The sequence below is a fragment of the Delphinapterus leucas genome, chromosome 17, assembly GCF_059928025.1.
Source record: "Delphinapterus leucas isolate spDelLeu-1000000601 "Yukka" chromosome 17, BTC_Dleu_Yukka2, whole genome shotgun sequence".
In the NCBI taxonomy this organism is placed as follows: Eukaryota; Metazoa; Chordata; class Mammalia; order Artiodactyla; family Monodontidae; genus Delphinapterus; species Delphinapterus leucas.
In genome coordinates, this window is record NC_143145.1 from 2,881,299 (window position 1) to 2,908,273 (window position 26,975).

Below are 26,975 nucleotides of genomic sequence, written 5' to 3' on the forward strand. Positions count from 1 at the left end.
TCCTGTGCCGGGTGCCCTGGGAGTTCATGGAATCCTCTCTGCATCTCTTTACTTGAGGAAGCTTCTGTTACTGCCTCATTTTACAAATAGGAAAACAGAAACAGAAGTTGGGTAACTTTTCTAATGTCATGGGGTGAGTAGTGGAGCCAGAATCTGAATCCAAATAGAGATTTTTGTATATTTTATTTTTCCATAATTTCACACATAGAGGATGGTTTTAAGAATAGTAAAGTGAAGTCTCATATGTTCTTTACTCAAATTCACTATGTCTCTATTTTGGCCCACTTGCTTTCTCCTTCCCTCTACTTTTTTTTTTCTTTTTTAAAATTGAAGTATAGTAGATTTACAATATTGTGTTAGTTTCGGGTGTAAAACAAAGTGATTCAGGGGTTTTTTTGCAGATTATTTTCCATTATAGGTTATTACAAAATAGTATAATTGCTGTGCTATACAGTAGGTCCTTGTGGCTTATCTATTTTATATGTAGCAGTGTGTATCTGGGCATCCTGTACTCCGAACTTATCTCCCCACATCCCCCTTTGATAATCATAAGTTTGTTTTCTGTGTCTGAGTCTATTTGTTTTGTAAGTAGATTCATTTGTATTATTTTTTAGATCGCACATGTAAGTGATATCATACAATATTTGTCTTTCTCTGTCTGACTTGCTTCGTGTAGTATGATAATCTCTAGGTCCATCCATGGTGCCGCAAATGGCATTATTTCATTCTTTTTTATGGTTGAGTAATATTCCATTGTATATATATGTACCACATCTTCTTTATCCATTTCTCTGTCGATGGACATTTAGGTTGATTCCATGTCTTGGCTATCGTAAATAGTGCTGCTATGAACATTGGGGTGTGTGTCTCTTTTCGAATTAGAGTTTTCTCCAGATATATGCCCAGGAGTGGGATTGCTGGATCATATGGTTGTTCTGTATTTTATTTTTTTAAGGAATCTCCACACTGTTCTCCATAGTGGCTGTATCAATTTACATTCCCACCAGCAGTGTAGGGGGAGGGTTCCTTTTTCTCCACACCTTCTCCAGCGTTTAGTATTTATAGACTTTTTGGTGATGGCCATTCTAGCCAGCGTGAGGTAATATACCTCACTGTAGTTTTGATTTGCATTTCTCTAGTAATTGGCAATGTTGAGCATCTTTTCATGTGCCTGTTGGCCATTTGTGTGTTGTCTTCCTTTTTTTTTTTTGAAACATTTGAAAGCAAGTTGCAGACATGGTATGCCCCTTTACTTATAAATGTTTCAGTGTGCATTTCCTAAGACCAAGGACATCCTCTTACACAGTCACAGTGTCTTTACCAAAACCAGGGAATTTGACTCTGATAGAATGCTCTTATCTTATCCACAGTCCGTGTTCTTGTTTCATCTCAATGACCCCTATAGCTGTTGGCCCTCCACCCCATCCGGAATTCCATCCCGCCTGGCACAGGGCACTGTTTTCGTATTCTTAACCGATAAAACACAGGGAGCCGCCCTCTGGCGTCATCACACAGGAAATTGAGTGTGTGCTAAGGGGGGAAGATGGAACAGTGCACATTGTTGGGATAACAGCACACTCCGTGGGAGCGTGACCACGTTGTCTGTTTCAGTTCTTCTCATTTCTGTTCCTAACTGATGGCCGTAAGTTGTTGCCGTCTTCATCCTGACCCTGCTCTCCCTGGGCCCACACCTGGAATCCTTACCTTTCTTGATGGGACCCTGTGGATCTGCAGTTAAGTTGTGCATGCCCACTGCATCTTTTCTGTCACATGGTGTCACCGCTGCATTTTAAAGGGCTGTACATCCCTTGTTTTGACTCTAGTTTGACTTGTCTGCTCTTGCCCTTAGCGTACTGCAGTTGTTTCTTCTCTGTTCTACTGTCCTGGGTGCTTGTTCATCCAGCAAGTGCCTCATACAAAGAGAGTTGACTTTCAAGTGAGTTTGCAGCACATGAATGAGAGTGAATGAACAAAGGATGCTGGTAGGCGGGGGAGGGGCTTTGCAACCTATGTATTCAGACGTCCGTATGTTTTGATGTTAAGGCAGTTTGTTGAAGGTGTACACCTGAGGTCTGTGTCTGCTGATGATTTGGGGAGAAGTGCTTATAAAGCTCTTTCACAAATCAGGATCTGCTAGTTTTCTGCAATTTTTTTCTTTGTGGTTGAATGTTAGATGTTCACAAGAATCTTGAATTATTTATTGGTCTTTGTTGTTTGTCTCATTTCATTTTGTTTCAGTTTTGTTATTTGTAAAGGTATCTGTACCTTTACTTGGCTGGCTTTGTAAAGGCTTAGCTGGCTGACTCTCTTTATGTCTTGCTAAAACTTTCTGTGTCTAGTGCTAATCTTTCCTAAGAGGGAAAATTGCATTTTAAAATATTAATATGTTTCTTAAAACTCAGTTATATTAAGAAATCAAGTGTGCCAGTAGTCACATAAAAGCATTGCAATTTTGTATTTGTTTTTATTGATATGCCTTAAAATATAAGTTTGCTCTTGTATTAAAATGTGTTTGTTTTTCTCTTTCCTCCTCCTGCCTCTTTATAAAGGAGTCAGTCACTGCCAACATAAAGTTAAGAAAGCTAGGCGCTTTCTCCCTTTGGTCTTCTGTTCCCACGAACCTCCTTCTGCGGGTACTGCACTCATCTTTGCACAGACTCTTACTAACCACAGCGCCCCAGGCAGCAGCCTAACCAGATGCTTGTAGATTACCCTGAGCGGGAGTGCCTGTCCTGGGGGTCCGTGAGTGCTGTCCACTGCTGGCAGCGGTGCTGTGGGCCGCTCTCCTCATGGAAGACTGTTGCCCGTTTGCTGGTTTTTAAATGCGTGACAGGGCTAGAAGTCGCTTCCTGGCTTCCCCTGTGGGATCTTAGTGTTTTACCAAAGGGGCCGGCAGGTACCTTTGCCTTGTGGGTTTCCTGACCTGGCATGAGATTAATGGAGAAGGATGGTCCAAGTGAGCCCCAGGGGTCTGCCTTTCCTGCCTCGGGGGCAGATACTCAGGGTGCTGCAGAGCAGAGGCCAAGGGGGGGAGTTTTCTAGCAAAGGGAAGATTACCTGTAACAATTGGAAGAGTCACTTCTACAAACACTGTGTAAATGTAAGTGGAAGCTCGTCAGCAGAGCCTCAGGTGCTGTACTCCTTGAGCTTCTTTGGAGAGGCTGGAATCCTGGGGAGGCTTGCTGAGGGCTGTTCCCTGCTTATTGTGTGGGGTACACATCAATGACCCATAGTTTTCATTTCCAAGAGGATACAAATTCCTTTCGAGGCAAGTAGAGTCATTTTTTAACATTTAACCGTGAGGAGCAATCCAATCAGTTTTGCTTAATGCGGCAGAAACGCACTTAAACTGCTATTTACTTGGGGTGACGTGTGGACCGCTGAAAAGTCGCATTAATGCCCTTAAGTAAACATGCTAACTCCTATGATCTTCTTTTATCTTTTGAATTAGACTGGGGGGGTAATTTTTGTGTTTTCCTTACACTTTGATTTGCTTGTCATTTTAATAGCGTTTTCCCTCTCTCCCCCCCTCCCCTCCCCCCTCCCCCCCTCTCTCCTCCCCCTTTCTTTGCATGCCACCCGGATCTGCAGATGAAATTAGTGGGGACGGTAATATTTATTTTCATGTTTGTGTTACTAATATAATTATTTATGGATATAAATATCATTCAGTATTTAATGAAAGGCAAAATGTGGCTTTGATCCAACAAAACAAGTATGAAGAAACCATGGTGTGAGTCAGTGATCTCTTCAGAATTATTTAGGGCTTTGACATGGGAAGGGTAACTGTCAGTTTCTTTACCACGTCTCAGTAGTAAATTCAAGTTGTATCTATTCATAGCGAATTCTAGAGGTGAAGAAAAGTCGTCGAAATGGTATCACTCAGCAGTAAGTGGGAGAGATTTGCACACTCCTCCACACATATGTGATGGTAATTTTTAGTTTGGGAGTGAGGTAGTGGAAAGCAAAGAAAGAAAAGTGATGTCTGAGAGTCAAACAGCCTAAAATAATTAGAGAACTACCAGCAGGAGTGATGTGAGTATTTCTCAGGCAGCTGAGGTTGTCACTCTCATAAACTAGAAATTTAGAAGCACGTGTAGTGTCTTGTTTTCCATTTCCTTTGTGTACTGCCTGCATGAAGCTTTGTGCTCTTACGATACGGAGTGAGGTTTATAAAGTAAAATTAAAGGAGGTTGCATTTTTCCTCACAATTAAATGAAATAACGCTTTCACTGAAGAGTCCGTCTGTGCTTGCGTGTGTGTCTGGTCGACGACTTGAGCACCATATGAGCAAAGTGCTTGCAGTCAGACGTCTGGACTAAACGTGACTTGGAAGGTGCCTTGCCTCCTGGGACTTCCAGCTCCAAGCCTCGTTTCCAGGCCGACTCCTTGGTGGTTACTGGGTGGGCGCCCCCGATGTGCGTGCGTGCCCTTCACCAGCGAGTCTCCCGGCAGGGGTTCAGAGCATGATTGGTGTTCTCCTCGCTGTCGTGCGGGTGAGGACACGGGTGACCAGACCAGGGCTGCTGGGTGAGTGGCCAGGTCCCAGGCTCCAGCCTCGCCCCGTCCCGTCACCAGCTGGCCAGTTGGGTGACCTTGAGCAAAGCACTTCATCTCTGGAGTCTTCATCTGTAACAGGCCTTGATGGTTGTTGTGAGGACTACATAAAAATGTCAACAAACGTGTATTAACGAGTGGTTATTAGCACATTATTTATCTAAAGAAAACATCGTGCCTTTTCCCCACATTTGAATTTCCCATTTGAATTAGGGTGAGTAGTATTATCCCCATTTTACAGGTGAATAAGCTGAGACTTCCACAAACTAAGGCCTGTGGGCCAAATACGGCTCACCTCTGTTTTTGTTTTGCTCCTGGAACTAAGAACCGTTTTTACAGTTCTTAATGGTTGGGGGTAAAATCAAAGAATAGTACCTGGCATCAAAACTATGTGAAATTCAAATTTCTGTGTCCACCAGTAAAGTTTTGCTGGAACATAGTGACACGTTCACTCATGACGTGTCTGCTCACCCCTGCAATCTCAACAGCAGAGTTAAGTGGTTGCAGTGGAGACTTTGTGAGCCGTGAAGTCTAAGATACGTACTGTCAGACCTTTTGCAGAAAGAGCTGGCCGACCCCGGTGCAGGTCACAGAGCACAGCGGGGCCCTTCCTGGCTTCCTGAAAGCCCTCCTGCCCCCGGCCCCCACAAGCCGGTCACCACCTCCAGGGCTCACGGCAGGGTCACGTGTGCAGGTGTGGTGAGAAGCTGTGCTGTTGCTGGGTCCCACTGAATTGCTGAGCAATCCCATGACTGTGCGTGTGCTGCCCTGGGGGGGTGCCTCACCAGGCCTCCTGAGGGCAGCAGGGCGCCGACCAGAGGCTGTTGTCAGAAGCGCTTGGCGTCAGGCCCCGAAGGGCAGGTGGAGGAGGTGGAGAGGGAATCACCTGGCCCACCTCTTCCCCGCGGGGAGTGGTTGGCTCCTGAGAGCTTTGTGGTCCTGCAGGCTCCGCTGCACTTCCTTTTGTTTACAGCCGAGCGTCCACTGCTCTGTCCCTCTCCAGCTCGAAACTGACCCCTGCCCGGTGACTCCGGAGGCTTCAGGCTCTTTGCGTGACGGAGCATGACAGGCGTGTGTCACTGGTTTCAGTAGTGACTTCACTAGGCCTCTTTTCCTTTGTTTTAAAACGAGAACTTTGTACTTTTCTCTCCTAATTTCTGAGCCGTCGGTTTCTGCCCTTTTAGCGTGTCTTCCCCTCATTTTTATTTTACCACGTATTGTGATACCAAACCTTTCAAATTACAGTGTTATCCAAGGTTTCAGAAGTCTCTGTCCATTTTTCAAAATGTTTACTTTGAAATATTTGACTCATGGTCCTAGAATTGTCTCCCAAGTGCACAGGCCCAGTTAAGCCTTCCAGGGATGCCCATGTTGGGGGTGAAGTCCCAGAACATCCTTAGGGGAACACTCCGAGGTTTCGAAGCATCAGGTATCTGGTCTCACAAATAAAAGTCCCCAGAAACGTATTGGGAGATAGTAAAGAACGAAGCCCGGAGCACGGCGGCCCAGGAGCTCTGCTGGAGCGCTGAGTGGCTGGAGACTGTGAGAAACTCAGGGTGCCTCTGGGTCCCCCAGCTTCCTGCCTGGGAAACGGCGATGACGATAACAGTACCACCATGTGCGATGCCCCTGAGGATTAAATGACGATATGTGTAGTTGTTTATGATGGTGTCTGGCGTTAGGGTGAGCGCTCCGTTAGCTGTCGTCCAGGTCAAGTGGAGAATGCAGAGCTGCTTTCCTTTATTTGTGATGAGATCTTTGAACCTGTTTCCTTTTCCTTTATATTTTCCTTCTTTTATGTCATTATTTTGGGGGCCAGGCGGTTTCAGGGTGGACTCCAGTTTTTCAGGGGCCCTTGAGTATGTAAAAGTACCTTTCATCTCAGTGTCATACTGTCCCATAATCCTAAAAACCAGGAAAGAAAAAGGGAAGATAGAACCAAATCAGTGTCAAGAATTCTTAGAGAAATATGCCGAGTATCCCCACTTGGAAAGTCCTATATAGAAGGTTATGGTAAAACCTTTGTAGGTCCACGTACCTTCAGTAGTGTTGACCCTTCTGCATAAGAACCAACTCAAGGAGAACACAGCAGCAAAAGTTCACGTGACGTCACGGTACCCATAGCCACACCCACGTGTCGTCATGAGTAATGCCCAGGGAGCTTGGATAATCCCCAAAGTTTTTTTGTAGAATTCACACAGCACTGAAAGAAAAAAACTGCAGGCTTTCTCTTGTGATTGTGTGAATTAATGCAAGTGCATGCAAATTGGTTTTTCCCACGTCACTTTTGTGTGTTAGCCTCTGACACATGAGCCATTTTATTCTTATTCCTTGAAGCTGGTTCAGAGTCGGTATCCCTGCTGAGAGTTTTATAAGAAGAGGCCGTCTGGGAAGCGCTTACAGTCCCACCAGGAAGGCTCCTTCCAGAGGCCTCAGAAGGAGGGAACCAAGGAGCCTCCCACCTGTTTGTCACCTGTCCTGTGCAGGGCTGCACCACAACTTCACGTGCATCTCTGTAATCCTCACGACGGCCCCACCAGGGGGCCGTGCTCTCGTTGGGCACGTGAGGGCACAGCTGAAGCGCAGACAGGTTCAGCGGCTCCTGGGGTGGAGCAGCGCCCAGACACGCAGCTGTGGCTGGCCTGGCTTCCTCGCCTCTGGGTCACGGGGAGCGCCGTCCCCTCCTGCACTGTTGAAGGGCACTCCTCCCTTTCGTTCAGCAAGTGCTTACTGGGTGCCTCCCAGGCCGGTCGGCCCTGGGTTGGAAACTGAGAACACAGCAGTAAACAAGGTACATACAGCAGGGCCCATTGCCCTGGGGGCTCTGCTCTGGATGGGGGCACACGGTTGACAAGGAACCAGAGGACCGTCAGAGGGTTGGTAGTGATGGGCCCCGAGCAAAACATGTCAGGCAACGTGATCGAGAGTGATGGGGGTGAGGACGCGTCTCTGAACAGGTGACACTCAGGTGGCAGATACCATTACCCACAGAGGCGGAGGGACAGGCGGTCAGTGACCCCAACAGCCTTGGGAAACTTTGGTGCCTGCAGAGTCGATGGGTCCCCAATATCTCCTTAGTAGAGCTGAGAGCCAGGTGCAGGGGGTGTTGAAGATTCCGGAGCAAATCTGGTAGCAGGGCGGCAGAGGCAAGAGATCTGGGCAGTTTCACTGCCAGAATCGGGCCCCTCAGGGTCAGCTAATGTGTTTGGCCTCCAAAGGTGTGTGCTTTGTGTGAAAGGGGGCAGCAGGGGTGGGTCTGTGGTTGCAGGAAATTGAGCCTTAGTTGCATGTGCTCTGAGGGAGGGGCGTGAGGGGAGCTTGTCTGACTGCAGACAGAGTGAGTGGCTGAGTGTCCGTCTGTGGGGCCTTAGCCCTGGCACACTCCCCCGCTTAGCCCTTTCCTTGCCTCTGCCTTAACACCACCTCCATCCCCAAGTTGCATCTCACCTTACACAAAAGCAAGGCTCCCGGCCTAGGAACCATCACTCACTCTTCTTGATAGTCACTGGGAACAGGATAGGAGGGAGAAATTTAGGAATAAAGAATGTAAGGTTTGGGATAGATTAAATAATTTTTTTCTTTAATCCTGAAAGTAGTATTACCTATAAACATGTAAGAATAATATAAATTATCCACCTGGCATACAGGACTCACAAATAGGTAACATTTGCTAAATCTCTAAAGGAGAACCGATTTATTGACTTTACATTCTGCCAGTCGAATTTGTTTTTACTTTAATCACTTTTAATGATGATTACGAATTAAGAAATGAATTCTTGGGCTTCCCCGGTGGCTCAGTGGTTGAGAATCCACCTGCCAATGCAGGGGACACGGGTTCGAGCTGTGGTCCAGGAAGATCCCACATGCCGCGGAGCAACTAAGCCTGTGCACCACAACTACTGAGCCTGTGCTCTAGAGCCTGCAGGCCACAACTGCTGAAGCCCGCGCACGTAGAGCCCGTGCTCCGCAACAAGAGAAGCCACTGCAGTGAGAAGCCCGTGCACCGCAATGAAGGGTAACCCCCGCTCGCCGCGGCTAGAGAAAGCCCGTGCGGAGCAGCGAAGACCCAACGCAGCCAAAACTAAATAAATAAATTTTTAAAAAAAGAAGAAGAGGGCTTCCCTGGTGGCGCAGTGGTTGAGAGTCCGCCTGCCGATGCAGGGGACACGAGTTCGTGCCCCGGTCTGGGAGGATCCCACATGCTGCGGAGCGGCTGGGCCCGTGAGCCATGGCCGCTGAGCCTGTGCCTCCAGAGCCTGTGCTGCACAACGGGAGAGGCCACAACAGTGAGAGGCCCGCGTACCGCAAAAAAAAAAAAAGAAGAAAGCAAGAAATGAATTCTTCCAGTTGCTCTTAGATTGGGTCTCAATCGTTACCGTAGCAGTATGTAGAACAGTTGATACCTAGAGACCGTAAACTATATGTAGTCTCTATTTTCTTTGGTTTCTATAATTTTAATATCTGAATGGAGTAATAATGGCAGCACAGAAGAAAGAACTTTTAGTTCTTTAGCTTTTAGTTTCTCTGGGGTTAAATTTTGAAAACGATCTCTCTTCAGATGATAATTCAGGAAGTACTGCCCCTCCTTTCCTGGCCCATCAGCCTAAACCCTTGTGCATAGAGCTACTAAAGGTTTTCCTCTTTCCAGAAAGAGGAAGACAGACAAGAGCTGAGTGATTTTTCAGTGTAATTGTTATCCAAGTGAGTGGGTGTTTTCTACAAAAGGGGTTTTCCCCCCACTAATATGGTGGTGGGTCTTTAAGTTGCTGCATTACTGAAAGGAATTAGTGGAAACATTGGAACTCCTTGACATTACGTCTGAAAAGAACTCGTTTCAATGTGCTGTTTGTTCTGATTTTATTCTCTTTGGCACATCTTTTACCCTTTTGACATTAATGCATACTGTTTAAATATCTGAGTGAAAAGTTACAGGAGAGAAATTCCTGGGTTGCTTTCACTCTGAACAAATGAAATAAGTTAGCCCAGTTAATCTCCTCAAAAGTCAGCCTGCCGTTTTGTTTTCTAAAGGAGAACATCCAGACTGTGCTGTGGAGTCTAACTATGAATGAAATCTAAGCTGTGTTCTGGAGGTACCGGTCTTGTTTGGAGAAATCCCGGTAGACAGCGGTGTGGTTTTAAACATGTATTTGGTGTAGTTGAGGGAGAGCTTTGCAGTCAGTACCGCTTGGTGGGTTTGAATCGTGCAAACAGTTGTTTCATGTCTTTCTGTTTTCCACAAGGGCTTTCTCTGTTAGTCTCTTTGCTCTCTGAGGAACAGGTCTGTGTATTATGACATGTTGGACCATGATGTCACTTTTATTTCCATAAATGACTCATGTGTGAGCAAAAATGGAGTAATAGTGTTTTAAGAATAATGTCAGCATGGTAGGGGGTTTAGGCAGATCATTTTGCCTTTTCAAGTTATATTAAAGGCCAGGGGGTTGAATATTTCACCTCTGTTTCCTTTCCTACAGAAACAGACGACTATGCTGAGATCATCGACGAGGAAGATACCTACACCATGCCCTCGAGTGAGTAGACTTTTAAATATCTCGTGTTTAAACGGTTTAGGTATTTATTGTCCTTTTAGAACTACTTTTAAGACCTTATTGAGTTCATAACAGAAATATTCTTTTCAGCCTTTAGAATTCTGTATTGTATGCGCCCACTGCCAGGTCAGAAGCCTGAAACTCAAATATCTATAATAAGTCAGTTCACTTATGGGGTTTTTGTAATCTTGTTTTCTGGCTCTATGATAATATAACCTTTAATGATTAGAGCATTCCCTCTCTGTAGGAAATTAGTATTTAAAGTTAAATATGTATACTCACACATATATACAGCTCTTTGAATACACACATTTAATGAATTGCATTTCCCCTTTGAACTTTCATTTTTTTATTGCCCTTGACTAAGCAATTACAAAGAGCAGCCCGCGTCCAGTCCGTCCAGCTCCGAGTTGGAGGTGTGGGGAGAGAAGGGCTCTTCACTGACCACCCCCCCACGGCAGCCTAGCAGTGTCACCCTCTGCTTCTCTCTGCTGTGCAGCTTGCTGGTGAAGAGAGTCTGGGAGCCCCAGCCCTTGTGGTGGGGTGTATATAGTCACAGCTCTTGAGTTGGAGACAACCTTGGAATTTCACTCAGGTTAAAAAAAAAAGTTAACCCTATGTCTTAAAGAGGCCCAATTAGGAGTCCACCTTACAGCCTCAGAGGCCTGATAATTCAACATCTGATGTCCTGGTTTCAGTAGAGCTCCATGTATTTGGAAAATAAATGTTTCAGGTGCTTTACGCTGTTGTGTAAATATTTTAAAAGTTGTTCTCAATAGATTTACCATATACATTGAGGAGAGTTACCAAAATAAAGAGAAACAGCCCAGCCCTCTCAGGCAAACATTATCCTGGGTGGACCTCTCCTTTCAAGAGCTCCCAGGTTAGTGATTTGAAACAGAGGCAAGAGCTGAAAAACTTAAATGTGTTTACTTTGACTTGCAGTAGCAATTTGGGAAAATGTTTAAATTTAGATTTAAAGTTTTGGTTAGCCAGTTAGCCATTTGTACATTCCTGCAGAGTATCCAAATTTTTATTCGTATATTTTCATAGTTGAGTGGTAAATGTCCAACATGGCTAACTTTTATCCAAACCCCACAAATACGGTTATCATATAGGAATTTATGGGATAGAAATGTAAAGCATTGTATATCACACTGAGTTAACTTGAGGATATTACTTGCGTTTGGTGTTTGGTCCTCTTTTTTGACCCGTGTTGACAGTCAAAATATTTAAGAAAGTAAATACTGAAACGTACTCTCCGAGTTTGTTGTTGTTAACCTAATTGCTATTAGTTATTTCTAAGCAAGGTCTTCAATTTTTTTCTCTCTTAATTGCAATACAGAAAGCTATGGAATAGATGAAGGTAACAGGATTCCTTTAAAATAACTGCATTTGCTTGCAATTGCAACCGATGGAATGATAACGGGATGTTTCAGTTTTCAGTTAACTTTTATTTTAAAATTTTTTCATTGGTTTACTCATGCTGTTAAATCAATGGAACTACTAGCTAAAGTGATTTTAAAGAGGAAAATAACCTTCTAAAATTTGGGTTGAATTTTCTGTATGATTTATAATTTGACAAATTAGAAGAAATCAAAATACCGAGCAGTTAATTGGATTAGAATCATCCACTAGGTTCCTAGTGGGTATTTTCTTTCCATGTGTCTCAACAGCCTGCTAAATAATTGGTTTTGTATAAATCATAACAATTTAATACATTAATTTGAGGCACATGCTCTCAAAATTATAAAATACTTGTAATTTATTATGTGATACGTTCAACCTTGATTCCAAGTCATCTGATTTTGAAATCAGGCTTTAGAAGCTCCCTCTTTAAACTCTTTTAGCTCCGTGAATAATATAGATAGGATTATAATAAAGTGGAAAACTCTTAAACTTATAAAGCTGCTCGTGAGACAATTTTTTGTTCCCTCCATATTTACAGACTTTAGTTACTTGTAAAATAATTGCTTTAAATAACTGTTTTTTAGCCTTCATATATTAATACCTGAACTAATAGCTCATATTAATTAAACATACATAAACTTGGAGCAATTATTTAGAAAACCATCAAATACATAATCAGCTAAATCAGACATTCAAAACTATGAAAAAAATCTACCTTGTATAAAACTGCTCATTTTGGTAATTCAAGCAGTGCTGTAACAGGTACATAAATTCCTTTAAAAACACTGTTTAAGAGAATTCCACTCTGTTTAAAGCATTTTCATAGAATGATGTGCCACCGATGAAGTTTTTACTCATGGATGATGATGAAATGAAGTGTGTCCAGTGTTTTCTACACTGGGGATGTTGCACTGAAGTATCTTCTGGTGTGTGGATCATGTTTTGCAGCCAGGGACTATGAGATTCAGAGAGAAAGAATAGAACTGGGACGGTGCATCGGAGAGGGCCAGTTCGGAGACGTGCACCAAGGCGCTTACACGAGCCCGGTGAGTCCTGTCAGACAGCAGCCGAGCCGCTCCTGCTTACGTGTAGGCTGCTCCTGTTCGTCTTCATGGGTCCTTAGTTCTTCAGGGTGTTTGCAGTTGTCCTTCATAAAGCTTGTCACGCATGTCGACTCACTTGCTATTTTCAGAAACCAAAAACTGGCAAAATTAGCTCCTGAGAGCTGGGTCTTCTATTCGTTTTAGTCTTTCATCCAGCCTCTGTCATCAGTAATGGATTCCACAGGTGATTGTTCCCTTGGGTGCAGTTGACAAATAGATAACAAACAGATGCAAAGTCAACAGCAGTTAGCCAGCGTTCCCAATTACCTGCATTCTCAAGAAAAGAACATTAATTTGCCCCAAGTTGCCCTCCAAAAGAGATCAGTGAATTTTTTTTAATGATTTATTTAAGAATCATCTCATTGAGATACAGTTTGCATACTATGAAGTTCACTCTGTTAAAGTGCACAATTCAGTGGTTCTTTAGTATATTCACAGAGTTGTACGGCCATCACCGCAGTCAATTTTGGAACATTTTCTTTACCTCAAAAGAAACCCCATACCTTGGCGAGGATGTGGAGAAGAGGGAAGCCTTGTACACTGATGGTAGGAATGTAAATTGGTGCAGCCACTGTGGAAAACGGTATGGAGGTTCTTCAAAAAAGTAAAAATAGAACTACCATATGATCCAGCAGTTCCACTCCCGGGTATGTATCCAAAGAAAACAAAAACACTAATTTGAAAAGATACACGCACCCCAGTGTTCATAGTAGTAGTATTTACAATAGCCAAGACATGGAAGCATCCTAAGTGTCCATCAACAGATGAATGGATAAAGAAGATATGGTATGTATATGTATACAATGGAATATTATCCAGCCATAATAAAGAATGAAACTTTGCCATTTGCAACACCATGGATGGACCTGGAGGGTATTATGCTTAGTGAAATGAGTCAAACAGAGAAGGACAAATACTGTTATGTTATCACTTCTATGTGGAATCTAAAAAATAAAAGAAATGAACCAATGTAACAAAACAGAAACAGACTCATAGACATAGAGAACAAACTAGTGGTTACCAGTGGGGAAAGTGGATGGGGGGAGGGGCACGATAGGTATGGGATTAAGAGGTGCAAGCTACTATGTATAGAATAAATAAGCAACAAGAGTATATTGTACAGCACAGGGAATATAGTCAATATTGTATGGTAACCTTTTTTATAATAACTTTAAACGGAATATAATCTATAAAAATTTTGAATCACTGTGTTGTACACCTTAAACTGATATACTATTGTAAATCAACTATACTTCAGTTTAAAAGAAAGAAAAGACAAAAGAAGCCCCATACCTGTTAGCAGTCACTTCCCATTCCACCCTCTCCCCAGCCCTTGCCAATCACCAGTTTGCTTTCTCTTTCTCTAGAGTTGCCTGTTCTGGACATTTCATATAAGTGAACTCACACAGTGTGTGGCCTTGTATGATTGGTTTCTTTCCATTGGCATAATGTTGTCAGGTTCATCCACGTGGTAGCCTGTGTCAGTACTTCATTTCTTTTTATGGCCAAATAACGCCCCATTGTATGGACAGACCACTTTTTGTTTCGCCGGTCATCAGTTGACGGTCGTTTGGGTTATTACCACTTTTTGGCTGTTATGCACAGTGCTGCTGTGAACACTCGTGTGCAAGTTTTTGTGTGAACATAGTTTTCGGTTCTCTTGAGTATGTGTGTCTAGGAGTGGAATTGCTGGGTCATCTAGCCACTGTTTAACTTTCTGCCGACCTGCTAAGCTTTTTTCCAAAGAAACTGCCCCAGTTTCAGTTCCTAGCAGCAATGTGTGAGGTTGCCCATTTCTCCACACCTCGACCAACGCTTGCTGTTGTATGTCTTTTTTTATTAGATCAGTAATTTTTAAATGACAGTTTAAAATAACAGTACATACATGTTCAAGAAACTATTTTTAACTAGAATAATGACAGTGAACAGAGATGGCTTTAGTAGGGATATAATAGCACAGATGATTGACCTTTTGTGACCCCCGATATGGAAACTGCAAATGGCAGTTTTTCCCCTTGTGTCTCCTTACCTATCAATTTTCCTATATCCTTTACACATGCGCTAGGGATACACTGATCATTACTTTTATAACCGGAGGACTGTAAAAGTCTTTCCTTCGAGGAAAATAGATAATTGTTGTTAGAGATTCTGTTTTTTAAAGTTCAGTTTTGAAAGTTTTTACCTTTATACTTATATAAAACTATATCATTTATTATATGTTTTTATCCATTATCTCTTTTTCCAGTTTTTTACTGTATCTGTATTGTTTATCTTCTTAATTCTCTTAACTCTGCTCTTGAGGCAAAATGCATTAGGAAGAGCCCTGGATCTAAATTTGATCAGAAGACCTAAATCTTAGACCTGGATCTACCTGACTGTGAGATGTAAGGGAGGTGAGGCTTCTTGATCTAAATTATTGGACTTGAACCCAGTGGTCTCTGAGCTTCCTTACGTCTCTAAAATTCTTAATAAGCAATCATTCTGAAGTTCCTGGAGTACAGGGACTTACCAGGATCACACAGCTAAAAGCAGGTCTGATAGACTTTATTTCAATCACTTGTAAGTAATTCATTTTAGTTGTAAAAATACAAGAGAAAAATTTTTTTCAATATCCATAGTGTTTACTAAGTATTTGTTGAGTGAATCCCAGCCTCCAGGAAAATATCAGTGCTCACCTTTATTGTTGAATGTCTTTCTGATACACATCATATGTGAATGCTTGTTTATTTTGTTTTTCATGTGGGAATCTAATTTTATAGCCAGTTCATTCCTCTAGGTTTCCGTTAAAAATCCTTTTTCCAGATTATGCTCTTTAGTGTTCTGTAAGATGTAATAACATTTTATCAGGGATTCTTAATAATTGGTCAAATGTAACTCAGCATAGATTTCATGGGCAAGAACCCAGCACTGGTTACGTTATTTGAGATTCAGTGAATTCTTTTAGCAGTTATTTGTCGATCGTCCCCCAAGAGGCAGCTCGGTGGTGGGGACATTGTAATGAACAAAACGATCAGGATTCTTGCTCTCACAGACCTTAAATTCTATCTGAGGCACGAGGGGACCGGCAAAAGCAAACACACTGAGTATCAAGTGGGGAATCTGTGCTCCGAGAAAAACAAAGCCTGGGCTTGGGGAGGTCAGGGCCCTCTTCCCGTGAGACGCTGACACATGAACAAGGAGGGGCGGTCCCATGAACAAGGAGGGGCAGTCCCTGAGCTCCCCGTGGGGAGTGTGCCAGACAGGGCGGAGCTCCAGTGCAGGGACCCCAGGTGGAGCTGAGCCGGGAAGGAGGATGACGAAGAGAAGCGAGCAGAGGGGGACTGGGCCGGGTGCAGTGGCGGCACACGGGGTGGCAGGGCAGCCCTCATTCTCAGAGTCATGGGCACGAGGCGTATCTGAAGGCTCCCAGCACACACTTTTCTTTTTTTCTTAGGCCCGGTTATCAGGTTCATTTTTATAATTTGAGCATCGCTGGTCATCTGCGCACGCTCGCATCATTATTATCCTTAAAACCTTGCTTTACCTTGGTTTTTATCCTTAAAAACCATGCTTTAAATCTATTTTCTCTTAATTCATCCCAGAGCAGTCCTTCTCTAGACTCACTTGTTAAGATCTTTTGAGTGTATGCTAGCTGTTACTAACTCAGAGCCTCATCACCTGCCCCTCACCTCGGCCTCGTGGACACCAGGGTGGCATTTTCATTCAACATTGAAGAACTGCTCTGTCCCCCTAAACTCTGCTTGTGTTTTAAAGGAGGTAATGAAAATTGTGTCGTGAGCAGTTACCGAGATGTGTTCGCATCTGCCCCCTTTTAAAGGCTTTTAGAAAACCCTGTGCTCAGTTCTGGTCTTGCGTGCTGTGGACTGACATCTTCTTCTCCAGCATCAGGTCTCTGTGACCAGCCGCTCTGACAGCTTGGCACCCCCCAGGCCTCTGCAGCCTTGGGCCACTAGTCACCGGGCCTAGTCCATGGACTGATGGCCGAGCCACCTGGTCTGCCCACGTACACCCCTTTGTAGACATGCGGCCCGTGGAATCTCAGGCTTAGCACCCACTCGAAACTATGCATTTTTAGAGAGCAGTATTTTCCTTGCGTTTCTTTACTGTCTTAATAAAGCACCATGTTCAATATTTGAGTTGAATTGACAGGATTGATGGTGACTTATGGTCTTACAGAAGTTTCTGTTGTTATTCAGATCTCCTGTAAAATGGGCATTTTGTGTCATTTCTCAGGTATACCAATCAGCCTTATGCACATAGAGGTAGAATTCATGGTGCTGGTCCTGGAAGTGTGCTGTGTAGTTACAGAGGACAGACTAAGTCATTCAGAGCAGAGTGGTTGCATTGAGGTGTCCTGGGTTGCTAGTGACTCTCAGAAGGCCCCAAACTCAGACGTTTAACAGATGGGCCTCTGTGCCAGCAAGCTGCCATCCCACCAACATCTCAAGCCTGTCTTGTCCAGAGCTGGGCTTCTGATCTCCCCCTTCTCTCACCAGAAACCCGAACTCACCCTCCCCGACGCCCAGCCTGCTGTCTTCCTGCGCCCCCCCCCCCCCCGCCTCCGTGGCGCCTTTCCTCACCTCCCCTTCCGGGGGGCCTCTCACTTAGGGTAGAAGCCACAGGGTCTGACCCCTCTATCCACCCCTAGCCGGCATCCCCTCCCCTCCAGCAGTTCTTTATTCTCATCCCCTCTCTTCTCCTCTCCTCTCGGGGAGGTTACCTTCTAACCCGCTCCAGTCCACGACGGATGTCTCGTTCACCATGTTTGTCTGTATCCTCCTCTGGGATGTCAGTTGGAGTAGCACAGGGGTCGCCGGCCCTTGTTCACTGGTGCAGCCTAAGCCCCTACAGGAGTGCCCGGCACTACGGAGAGGAAATGTCTGTGGAACAGACGAATCACCTGCAGCGTTTTACATGCACGTCTGTTTTCTGGGGTTTTTCTACAGAGGATTTTAACTGTTCCTCTGACTCTTGAGATTGTACGATCCTGGTTCTGTCTGATCCAGAATCCAGAGTTGCAGAATAAACAGCCTGTCCTCAACATGCCCATTGATTAACATAGAGACCCTCTTGTTGCATGTGTCCCTGTCACAGGAGAATCCAGCTTTGGCGGTTGCAATTAAAACATGTAAAAACTGTACTTCGGACAGCGTGAGAGAGAAATTCCTTCAAGAAGCCTGTAAGTTTCTAGAAATGTCTGTGGAACTCCATTTGACTTTCTGTGAAATCCAAACTGTCTCTGAAGATGTAAGAAAAATAATGTTTTGACTTTTAATGAGACAACTACATTTATTACGTTGCCATGCAATTAGTATCTGTATTTGTAGAGGCACGTGTCTACAGAGTTTCCCAGGTCAGCTGTCATGTTTGGGATGTAAAGGCAGATTGATTTCCTGTCCCTTCATCCTCCGGTACCTTGCACCATAGCCACCTTCACCCTGGCATTGGGCAGATATATAGAGATGCCAGCAGGCCCTGGAGTTGGGGGTGAGCGGGACAGACACAGTCCCTGCGGGATGGAGCCCACGGATGAGTGCGGGAGAGGAAATCCTGCCCGTCCCGAGGGGGCTGCTATGGAGAGTTGTGTGTGATGGGTCCTCTCTCCTGAGTGCAGACCCTCGGAGAGTCAGGATCTGGTCCTGCCCGTTTGCACTCATCAGGCTCTTTCCCTCCTGCCCTCAAGCTGGGTCGTCTTCCTGCTTCCGTTCGGCTTGTCCCTTCTGACCACATACTTTAATAGTGTCTCCTTAGGAGGCTTTGTCACAGGGCCCTGCTCTTTCCCTTCCTAAGTGTCCATAATTAAATATGCATTGTCTAGGGATTTCCCTGGCGGTCCAGTGGGTAGGACTCTGCGCTCCCAGTGCAGGGTACCCGGGTTCCATCCCTGATCCGGGAACTAGATCCCACATGCGTGCCACAACTAGGAGTCCTCATGCCGCCACTAAAAAAAAAAAAAGATCCTGCATGCCACAACAAAGATCCCGCATGCTGCAACTAAGACCGGGTGCAGCCAAAACAAACAAACAAATAAATATATATGTACACACACACACACACGCACGCATACGCACATGCACACACGCACGCACACACACTGTTTAAAAGTTACTCTTGTCTCTGTCTCCCTCTAGTCTTTAAGCCCCAGTGGGGCAAGGAACGTCTCTCTTCTGCTCACCGCTCAGACCCAGAGATAGCACAGGGCTTAACTCATAGAAGGCACTCAGTAGCCACTGGTCGTGTGAATGAGTCTTGGTGCCCTTCATCACATGTACATTGAATTTCAGAAACATTTACCACCCAGTAGTCCAGTAAGTCACAAGTCATGGATGAGTCATGTTGTGAGTTCATCAGTTAAGTCGCAGCAAATCCCAGTCCTGTCCCTGGATCTTTGACTTAAGTATAAGACGAGGCCTGTTGATGACTTCTGTCTCAACTAGTTTATTTCTTCAGGGCACCTAGGCCAAGAAAACACAGAATATATATCAGCCATCATTACCTAACAGCCTGTCCACCTTACCTTTGGTGGTAAAGTGCATTATATATTTTCAAAAATGCACATTTTTAAAACGGCTTCTCTTTCTCTAAAATTTTTATGAACAGTTATTGTATCGTGATTTCTGTAGGGCTTTGGAATCACCATTACAGAAATCAACTTTAGAGTTTCACAGGAGTAGTCAGTTCAAACTAAGCTTGTTCTCTTTTTGAAAGGCTGTTATTTCAGAGAAACATGATGGATGTAGTATACCTAAAATCCTGTAGGGCTTTGACAGGTTCTATACGTAAGAGGGGAAGTAAACTTTTTCTATAAAGGACCACATAGTAAATACCTTAGGCTCTGCAGGCCAGATGGTCTCTTGGCACAACTGCTCAGCTCTGCCATCAGGGTGTGAAAGAGCCACAGACAGCACATAAAGGGCTGAGCAAGACTCTGTTCCAGTGAAATTTCGTTTGTGAAAAGCAAACAGCCGCCCCTATAGCCTGAGCCCCTTGCCCCGGGTGGATGAATAACAGGTCAAACCGCTACACCTATTGGGTTTTAGTTCAGCAGGGGTAGAGTTTCCTAGTGACCACAAGATTCTCCTCTTAGCCCTGTACTGTGTAGTACTTTTAATAATTACTTCTGTAAAGGGTAACATAAAACCAGAAATGATGGTAAGTCAATTGAAAATGAGTGAATATACTGGGTTCCTGAATGTTTATCCAGAAATATCACATTATACGTAAGTGATGAACTGCATTGACAGGATGAAACTCAGTGATACGTTTTGGATTTTGTGCCAGGTGTTTATGTGGGGGGGGGGGGGTGCTTGTTTGTTTTTAACTACCAGGTCCTATTCTTGGAATATGTAGGCAAAATTGAGGGGGAGAAAATACCTTAAGGGTTTCGGTTCTCTCAAGTGAGTGTGAGGTGACTTTGCAAGAAGCCAGTGTAATCCTTGGGTGCGTTGGTAGGATATACAGTCCTCCATATCCGCAAGTTCTGCATCTGCAGATTGAACCAACTTCACTTGAAAATATTTGGAAAAAAAATTCCAGAAAGTTCCACAAAGCAAAAACTTGAATTTGCTGCGCTCTGATATCTATTCACATAGCGTTTACATTGTATTAGGCATTACAAGTAATCTAGAGATGATTTAAAGTGTAAAAAGGATGTGCGTAGGTTACGTGCAAATACTCTGCCGTCTTTCAGAAGGACTGGAGCGTCTGCAGGTTTTGGTTCCCCCGGGGTTCTGGAACCCCTCCCCTGTGGACACGGAGGGAGGGCTGTAGGGCGTCTAGAGCGAAAACAGTGAGAGGCCTGTCTACTCCACACGCATCCAGCACTGAGTTGCGGTCCACACTGGGCTCCATACTAAAATGGACACTAAAAGATATTTGCTCCTGCTGTGATTCTGATGTCCTTGCTTGGCCTCATAAAAATCAACCCCAGGGCTTCCCTGGTGGCGCACTGGTTGAGAGTCCGCCTGCCGATGCAGGGGACGCGGGTTCGTGCCCTGGCCCGGGAAGATCCCACATGCCGCGGAGCGGCTGGGCCCGTGAGCCGTGGCCCCTGAGCCTGCGCGTCCAGAGCCTGTGCTCCGCAACGGGAGAGGCCACAGCAGTGAGAGGCCCGCGTACCGCAAAAACAAAAACAAACAAACAAATATCAACCCTGTATTGGTCCCCAAAATTTTAAAAAGTTTTCTTCATTTCAATAGTCTATGAAGTCCAGGTACTTTGGGGACCACTGCAGTAGGTCACATGTAAAGTCACTTCCCGTTTTGAGGTTCTGTGAAGTTTGTCCTGCTTCTCGCTAATCCTAGTCAGCGTACTGTGCAGGTGAGCTCCTTAGCCCTGATACTAGATGTTAGAGATGTATACACACTTAAAAATACGCACCCACACATAGGTATGTGCGTGTATGTGCAGGCCCCTCTTGGTCATCTTGGGCTCAGTGAGGCAGCCACACTCACGTGACAGCCACAGGCCATATCTGGCATCAGACTTTCTTTGACGGGAGTACAGGACTGGAAATAGCAGATCAGCATTCCTCCTGTAGGGAAGTCCTCACAGCAGTCCGGGAACTCGCTTGCTTAGCCCTGATAGTGATCAGGTACTGTGAGGGGATGAGGCCACAATGGTGGGCTCAGGAGCCACCCGGGTCCAAAGTAGAAGCCCTCACAAACCCGTCGCGTGGGCTCTGGGGCTCTGCAGGGGACACCCAGCCACACCCACGCTCAGAGGAGCTCTTGCTACCCCATCAGCAACTTACCAATCGGGGTGGTTTTTACCATGAAGGGTATTGCTTAGAAAATGAATCACACATTCCAACTTCATGAGATTTCCAAAGGAAAACCTAGAAAGTTAGCCCCAGGTCAGATTTGTCCGTGGAAAATAAGAGGAGGTTTTCTTAACCCTTAGCTCTCACAGTAGGTCCCCCTGTAGAGTTGCTCACAAGTTCACTGCAGGGGCATCCTGTGCCTCACGTGGTCTGCTTTTTCTGTGCCATTTTATGGCGATTTGTGAGCTGACCTGACTGGTGGAATTGAATTCCCAGTTGCCACATCATTAGCCTTGAGTTTTTTTTATTCTTACTTTTTGGCTGTGCCACACAGCTTGTGGGATCTTAGTTCCCCGACCAGGGATTGAACCTGGGCCCTGGCAGTGAAAGCACCGAGTCCTAACCACTGGACCACCAAGGAGTTCCCCATTAAAATGCCTTGAGTCTTATTTGAACTAGTCTTCAGGAAACTGAAATGTCTTCAAAAGACTGACCGTGGACCACTGTTTTCCCCCAGTAACGATGCGTCAGTTTGACCACCCTCACATTGTGAAGCTGATCGGAGTCATCACAGAGAACCCCGTCTGGATCATCATGGAGCTGTGTACGCTCGGAGAGGTACCTGCCCCACCTCCGCCTCCCGCCCGCTCCGCCTGCCCCTTCGGGGAAGTGTGCGACATACACCCTAGTGAATATGAGTAGAGCGTCTGCATCAGTAAGTTCCCAAGTAATCCCCTAACTCAGTGCTGGCAGCAGTGTCTTCCCATCCAAAGGATTTGTCAGGACTGGAAGCAACAGGTGACCAAGCGGTTCTTTTTTCCCTCTCTGTTGCTGTTGTCTGAAGAACAAGCCCAGGGCTTTGAGTGAAAGAAGCAACGTTAGTGGAGTTTGGGTAAATTAAGGCTGAATTTATGTAAATCAGAACAGTTGCTTCATCTTTTTGGGCATTCACTTTTCAGTGTCTTTCAGACCAACTCATGTTAGTCACAGTTTCTTTTTAAAACGTGAGTAACAGACTGTGGGCCGATGTCCTTATTTGACTCTGTCTGGATCACAGAAGCTCTTGAGTCGGTGTATCACCACCGCCTGGACGCTGGTCCCACCCGGGCCTGCTGAGCCACACAGCCTCTGTCTGTGTCCCCAGGCTGCTCTGTGGGCCCCTGCTTGGGGCAAACATGGCAACTTTCCAGATGTCTACACATGACTCTGTGGCACTGAAACCTAGTAGTTTAACCTTCTGACACATTATTCACGTTACTTCTTCTTTGAAGGACACCAAACAGTCTTGCTTTTAATGAAAATTGGGGTTTTCTGTTATCAGGAACCCGAGGGTGCTTTGGGCCCGTCGTCCTCTTCGTGACGGCGTCAGCCCTGCCTTCCGAGGACAGGCCACTGCCTGGTGCCTCCCACTGCTGTCCCCTTCAGCTTGGGTAACAGTTGGCGAGTGAAATATCTGAGGGCCTCTCTGGTGTCTTTCCTTCCTCTACCATGCCTTGCCAAATAAAATGGAATGTTTACGGATTTTTTTTGTTCACATTATTTTTCTGCTTTTGTTTTTGGAGAGTTTGCTAATTCTTCTGGCTTAAATCATCAATATTTCTCCTTCGTGTAGGAGATTTTGTAGGATTGGAGTGTTAAATTCATTAGCCTTCTTTGCTGTATTATTAGCATTTAGCTGAATTAGTCATGATAGTGGTAGTAAGGACCAGTAAGCCTAGTGCGTAAATACCCAACACGGGACCGTTTTATCCTTCTTCACCCAGAACCTCCTGGGGGCAGAGGGAGAACCTCTTGCCTCCCCTTCCTTTTCACCCCCTTGTGCTCAGGTCTGCCTGGGGCATGGGGAGGTCTGAGGGAGGTGGACTGACCATGGCTGTGGAGGAGGCTTGTTTGAACGGTAACTGGAGCTTTTTGTTCTCCAGCTCTCATTATCTGGCAGTATTTTATACTGTGCCTTTATTCATTCCCTGGAAGCATCTTTCCATATTTTTTCAGAAATGTGTCTAGAGTCATGAAGATTCCAATTTTGCAATTGGATCTCAAGTAAAGAATGATTAACCATAATTTCTGAGCTGATATGTTTCTTTCATTATGCTTTTTTTATTAGGGTAGAATTGAAGCCATTCTCATAAAAATGCATTTGGAAATGATCAGCATTGTTTTTGAATATAGCTCTTCTGCTGTTGATTTTTAGTCTCTGACACTAACTCTTTCTCTTTTTTCTTTTTTGGTCACTGTTCAAAAAGCTGAGGTCATTTCTGCAAGTAAGGAAATACAGTTTGGATCTAGCATCTCTGATCCTCTATGCCTATCAGCTTAGCACAGCCCTTGCGTACCTAGAGAGCAAAAGATTTGTGCACAGGTGAGACCCGGGTGTGAAGCTGGTGAGCTGCCTCTGAGCAGGAAGGAGGTGGGGAGAGGTTCTCACTGGGCCCTGAGACCTTTCGTTCCCCCAACTCTCGTACACGGACGGCACTAAATGTCCTGCTGTGCGTATCCCAGCCGAGTGTAGTGCCCTGGCGTGGGAACACATGGATTTGAGGGGTTTTTCCTCACATGGAGTATGAAACAGGTCCATTATTCCTTCCACAAATACTACTGACAGCCTCTACGTGGCACTATGGACCTAAAACAGATATTGTCCTGGGACTTTCCAGGACACCATAGCGCCAGGAGTGACATCAGTTGGCCTTCTGCAGAATTTCTATTCATAATCTGGGTCTCTCATTTGAATACAAGTTAAAGCCCTTACAACTTATTTGCCTTGCATTGTGTTGTTATCCGGCACTGAAACGGACTGCATCAGCAAAATCGTTTACAAGTGTTCCAAAGATCATTTTACTTTCGTTAATGAGGTTTTTTAGTAACCGTAGAGTTACACACCCTGGTCGTGTATACTGTCTATCAGTTAATGCAGCTGGCAATATGATTGCATGAAAACTAATAAGTGGTTTCATTATTTGAGAATATTCTTCACCATCATTCAAAGTAGTAATCACCACATTAATGAGTAAGTATCTGCCAAAGGGAATATATTTGAAGTAAAATAATAAAAGTATCTCTCTGTTTCAGTGTATAATAAAGCTCTTGTTTGTATTGTATATAAGCTGTCTTTCAGAGTACCTGTGTGTTTTTATATAATATAGATGAGTTTGTGGGGTTTTTCCCTTGTATTAAAATGTATCATCCCAAATTCTTCCTTATCAGGGACATTGCTGCTCGGAATGTTCTGGTGTCCTCAAACGATTGTGTAAAATTAGGAGACTTCGGATTATCCCGATATATGGAAGACAGTACTTACTACAAAGGTAAGAAATCAGAGCAATAAATCAGAAACAGGCTCGGGATCTTTAATGATTTTTAATTCTGAAAAAGGTACATTCTAATATGCTCAGCTGATTTTTGACAGTGGTATACAGTCAGGTCCGTGGAGGAAAGACAGCCTTCTCAACAAAGGTGCTGGAGCAGTTGGTCATCCCTGGCCAAGAAATGACCCTCAACCTGAACTCACTCGCCATTAACTCAAATGGATCATAGACTTAAATATAAGACATAAAACTATGAGACTTCTAGGAAAAAACATAGGAGTAAAGTTTTCGGATCTAGGGCCAGGCAAAGAGTCCTTAGGCTTGACACCAAAAACAGACATAAAAGGGAAAAATTGATAGCTTCTTCCTCATCAAAATTAAAAATTTTTGTTCTGCAAAAGACCCAGGCAGAAGGATGAAAGGACAAACTACAGAGTGGGAGGAAGTATTTGCCAACCACATGTCTAACAAAGGACCGGTATCTAGACTACAGGTAGAACTCTCAAAACTCAGCAGTAAAAAAAGAAAGGACACAGGTAGAAAGTGGGCAGAAGATATGAAGAGAGACTCCACCGCAGGGGTTATTCAGGTGGCACATAAGCATATTACCCACCAGGGAAATGCAGAGTGAGCCCACGGGGAGGTATCGTGCACACCTGTCAGGATGGCTAAGGTAACAGTAGTGACAACACAGAATGCTGGCAGACACAGACAACATAAATTGCTTGTGCAGGTGTAAACTGGTACAGCTGCTCTGGAAAAGAGTTTGGCAGATTCTTAGAAAACTAAACATGCACCTCCCGTACGACCTAGCTATTACACACCTAGGCATTTCTCCCAGAGAAATAAAAACTCACATTTACACAAAACTGGTGTTTGTTCATTGTAGCTTTATTTCTAGCAGCCAACAGCTGGAATCAGCCTGGATGTCCTCCACTTCGTAGACACAGCTGGCTAACCTCCCCGCAGAGTGGTGGGTGCCCTGGCTCAGTGCACGCCGCCGGACTTACAGATCTGCAGTCTGCCGACTCCAGAGACTTTGATCCTTTAGCTTGGGAGCTGGACTCTAGCTGAAGGGATTTTTTTCTTTAGTTTTCCCAATCTTGGAATCAGATTGACTTGGTTCTTCAAATTGTTACTGATTTTCATATTGCTGGTACTTCAGCTAAGGTTTGGATTATAAGTCCATATTACGCTTTTAGTATATTTTCTAGTTATTACCACCATTTTACAAAGGCCAGCTTCTTGCTCAGTTTGTTTGCTTTTTGCATTGCCGCAAGATGAGCCCGAATCTTTCGTCCACGTTAGTCTTCTTCACTTTATACTGTGGCCGCTGATCGTCCTCTGTCCGAATGCTTCTGTATGCTACAGCCTGACCCTTTTCACGCGGAAGGAAAAGTCTGGTGGCTTACTCATTCTGATTATGTAGTCATTTAATTTTAAAACGACCAAGCCACCTTTCCACTGTTTTAAAATACATTTCCTATTACCTCACATCCTGACTAGTCCGAACCCTAGAATTCCACTAAAGGGCTAAACTCCAAACAGCACGGTGGCCAAGACCCTACATCATCTAGACAGCACTTAAAGTGGGCAACTGACGAGTTCACGCATTGTTATCTCAGAGAGGTCACTAAGTCTAGATCCTGCTAGGCTTCAGGAGAAACAGCCCCTCGGGGTTAGGGGTTCCTCGCTTGGAGCACAGCTGGAGAGTCATTTGTTGTGAGGGAATCAGAGGCTTTGACCTCAGTTGTCATGAAGGTGCATGAAGTTAAGTGGAAGAAAATTAATGAAACAGATGTAATTGTCTTCCGATTAAAAGTCTTGAGAGCACCCTTGCTTATAGAAGAGAGCCCGGCACCCTAGCACCCTGCTCCAGGGCCCTCTGGATCAGGGCCTGTCCCCGCCCGGCGCCTGCAGCCCCTCCTCCCCCCTGCCCCTCCCCCTGCCACACCCTCTCACTTCTGCTGGATTTGAGAAACTGTTTCTGACTTTTGGAATTAGGACTCCCTGAGGGCTGGTATCTGGTGAAAGAATGTTGAGGGAGGTGGCACAGAGGAAGGATCTTAGGCCTCTCAAGAGAGCCAGTGCCAGGCTTTCGGAGAGTGTCCTTTGTGCTCTGTCCCCCTCCCGCCCTTCACGTACTGGTGGTGGCACAGCCCGTCCTCACACTTCGTGGATTCTGTGTTTGCACGCTCGTCTGCTTGCTGAGACATGTAACTTCCCGAATCCACACTCCGATGCGTTCATAGTCAGGCGTGATGTGCTCAGGGCAGCGACAAAGTGT

The 26,975-nt window shown here is 44.9% G+C and overlaps 1 protein-coding gene across 9 annotated transcripts in view; it reads left to right on the forward strand.

The window, feature by feature from the left end:
- The window catches only part of PTK2 (protein tyrosine kinase 2), a 259,877-nt gene that overhangs the window by 172,555 nt on the left and 60,347 nt on the right, over positions 1 to 26,975 (forward strand). For all 9 annotated transcript variants that reach the window (XM_089898671.1, XM_089898669.1, XM_089898670.1 and 6 more), the window contains 6 exons: positions 10,032 to 10,088; positions 12,465 to 12,562; positions 17,714 to 17,798; positions 21,898 to 21,998; positions 23,627 to 23,742; positions 24,588 to 24,688. In XM_089898671.1, the coding sequence (XP_089754797.1) occupies positions 10,032 to 10,088; positions 12,465 to 12,562; positions 17,714 to 17,798; positions 21,898 to 21,998; positions 23,627 to 23,742; positions 24,588 to 24,688 (558 nt within the window). The remainder of the gene's footprint in view (positions 1 to 10,031; positions 10,089 to 12,464; positions 12,563 to 17,713; positions 17,799 to 21,897; positions 21,999 to 23,626; positions 23,743 to 24,587; positions 24,689 to 26,975) is intronic.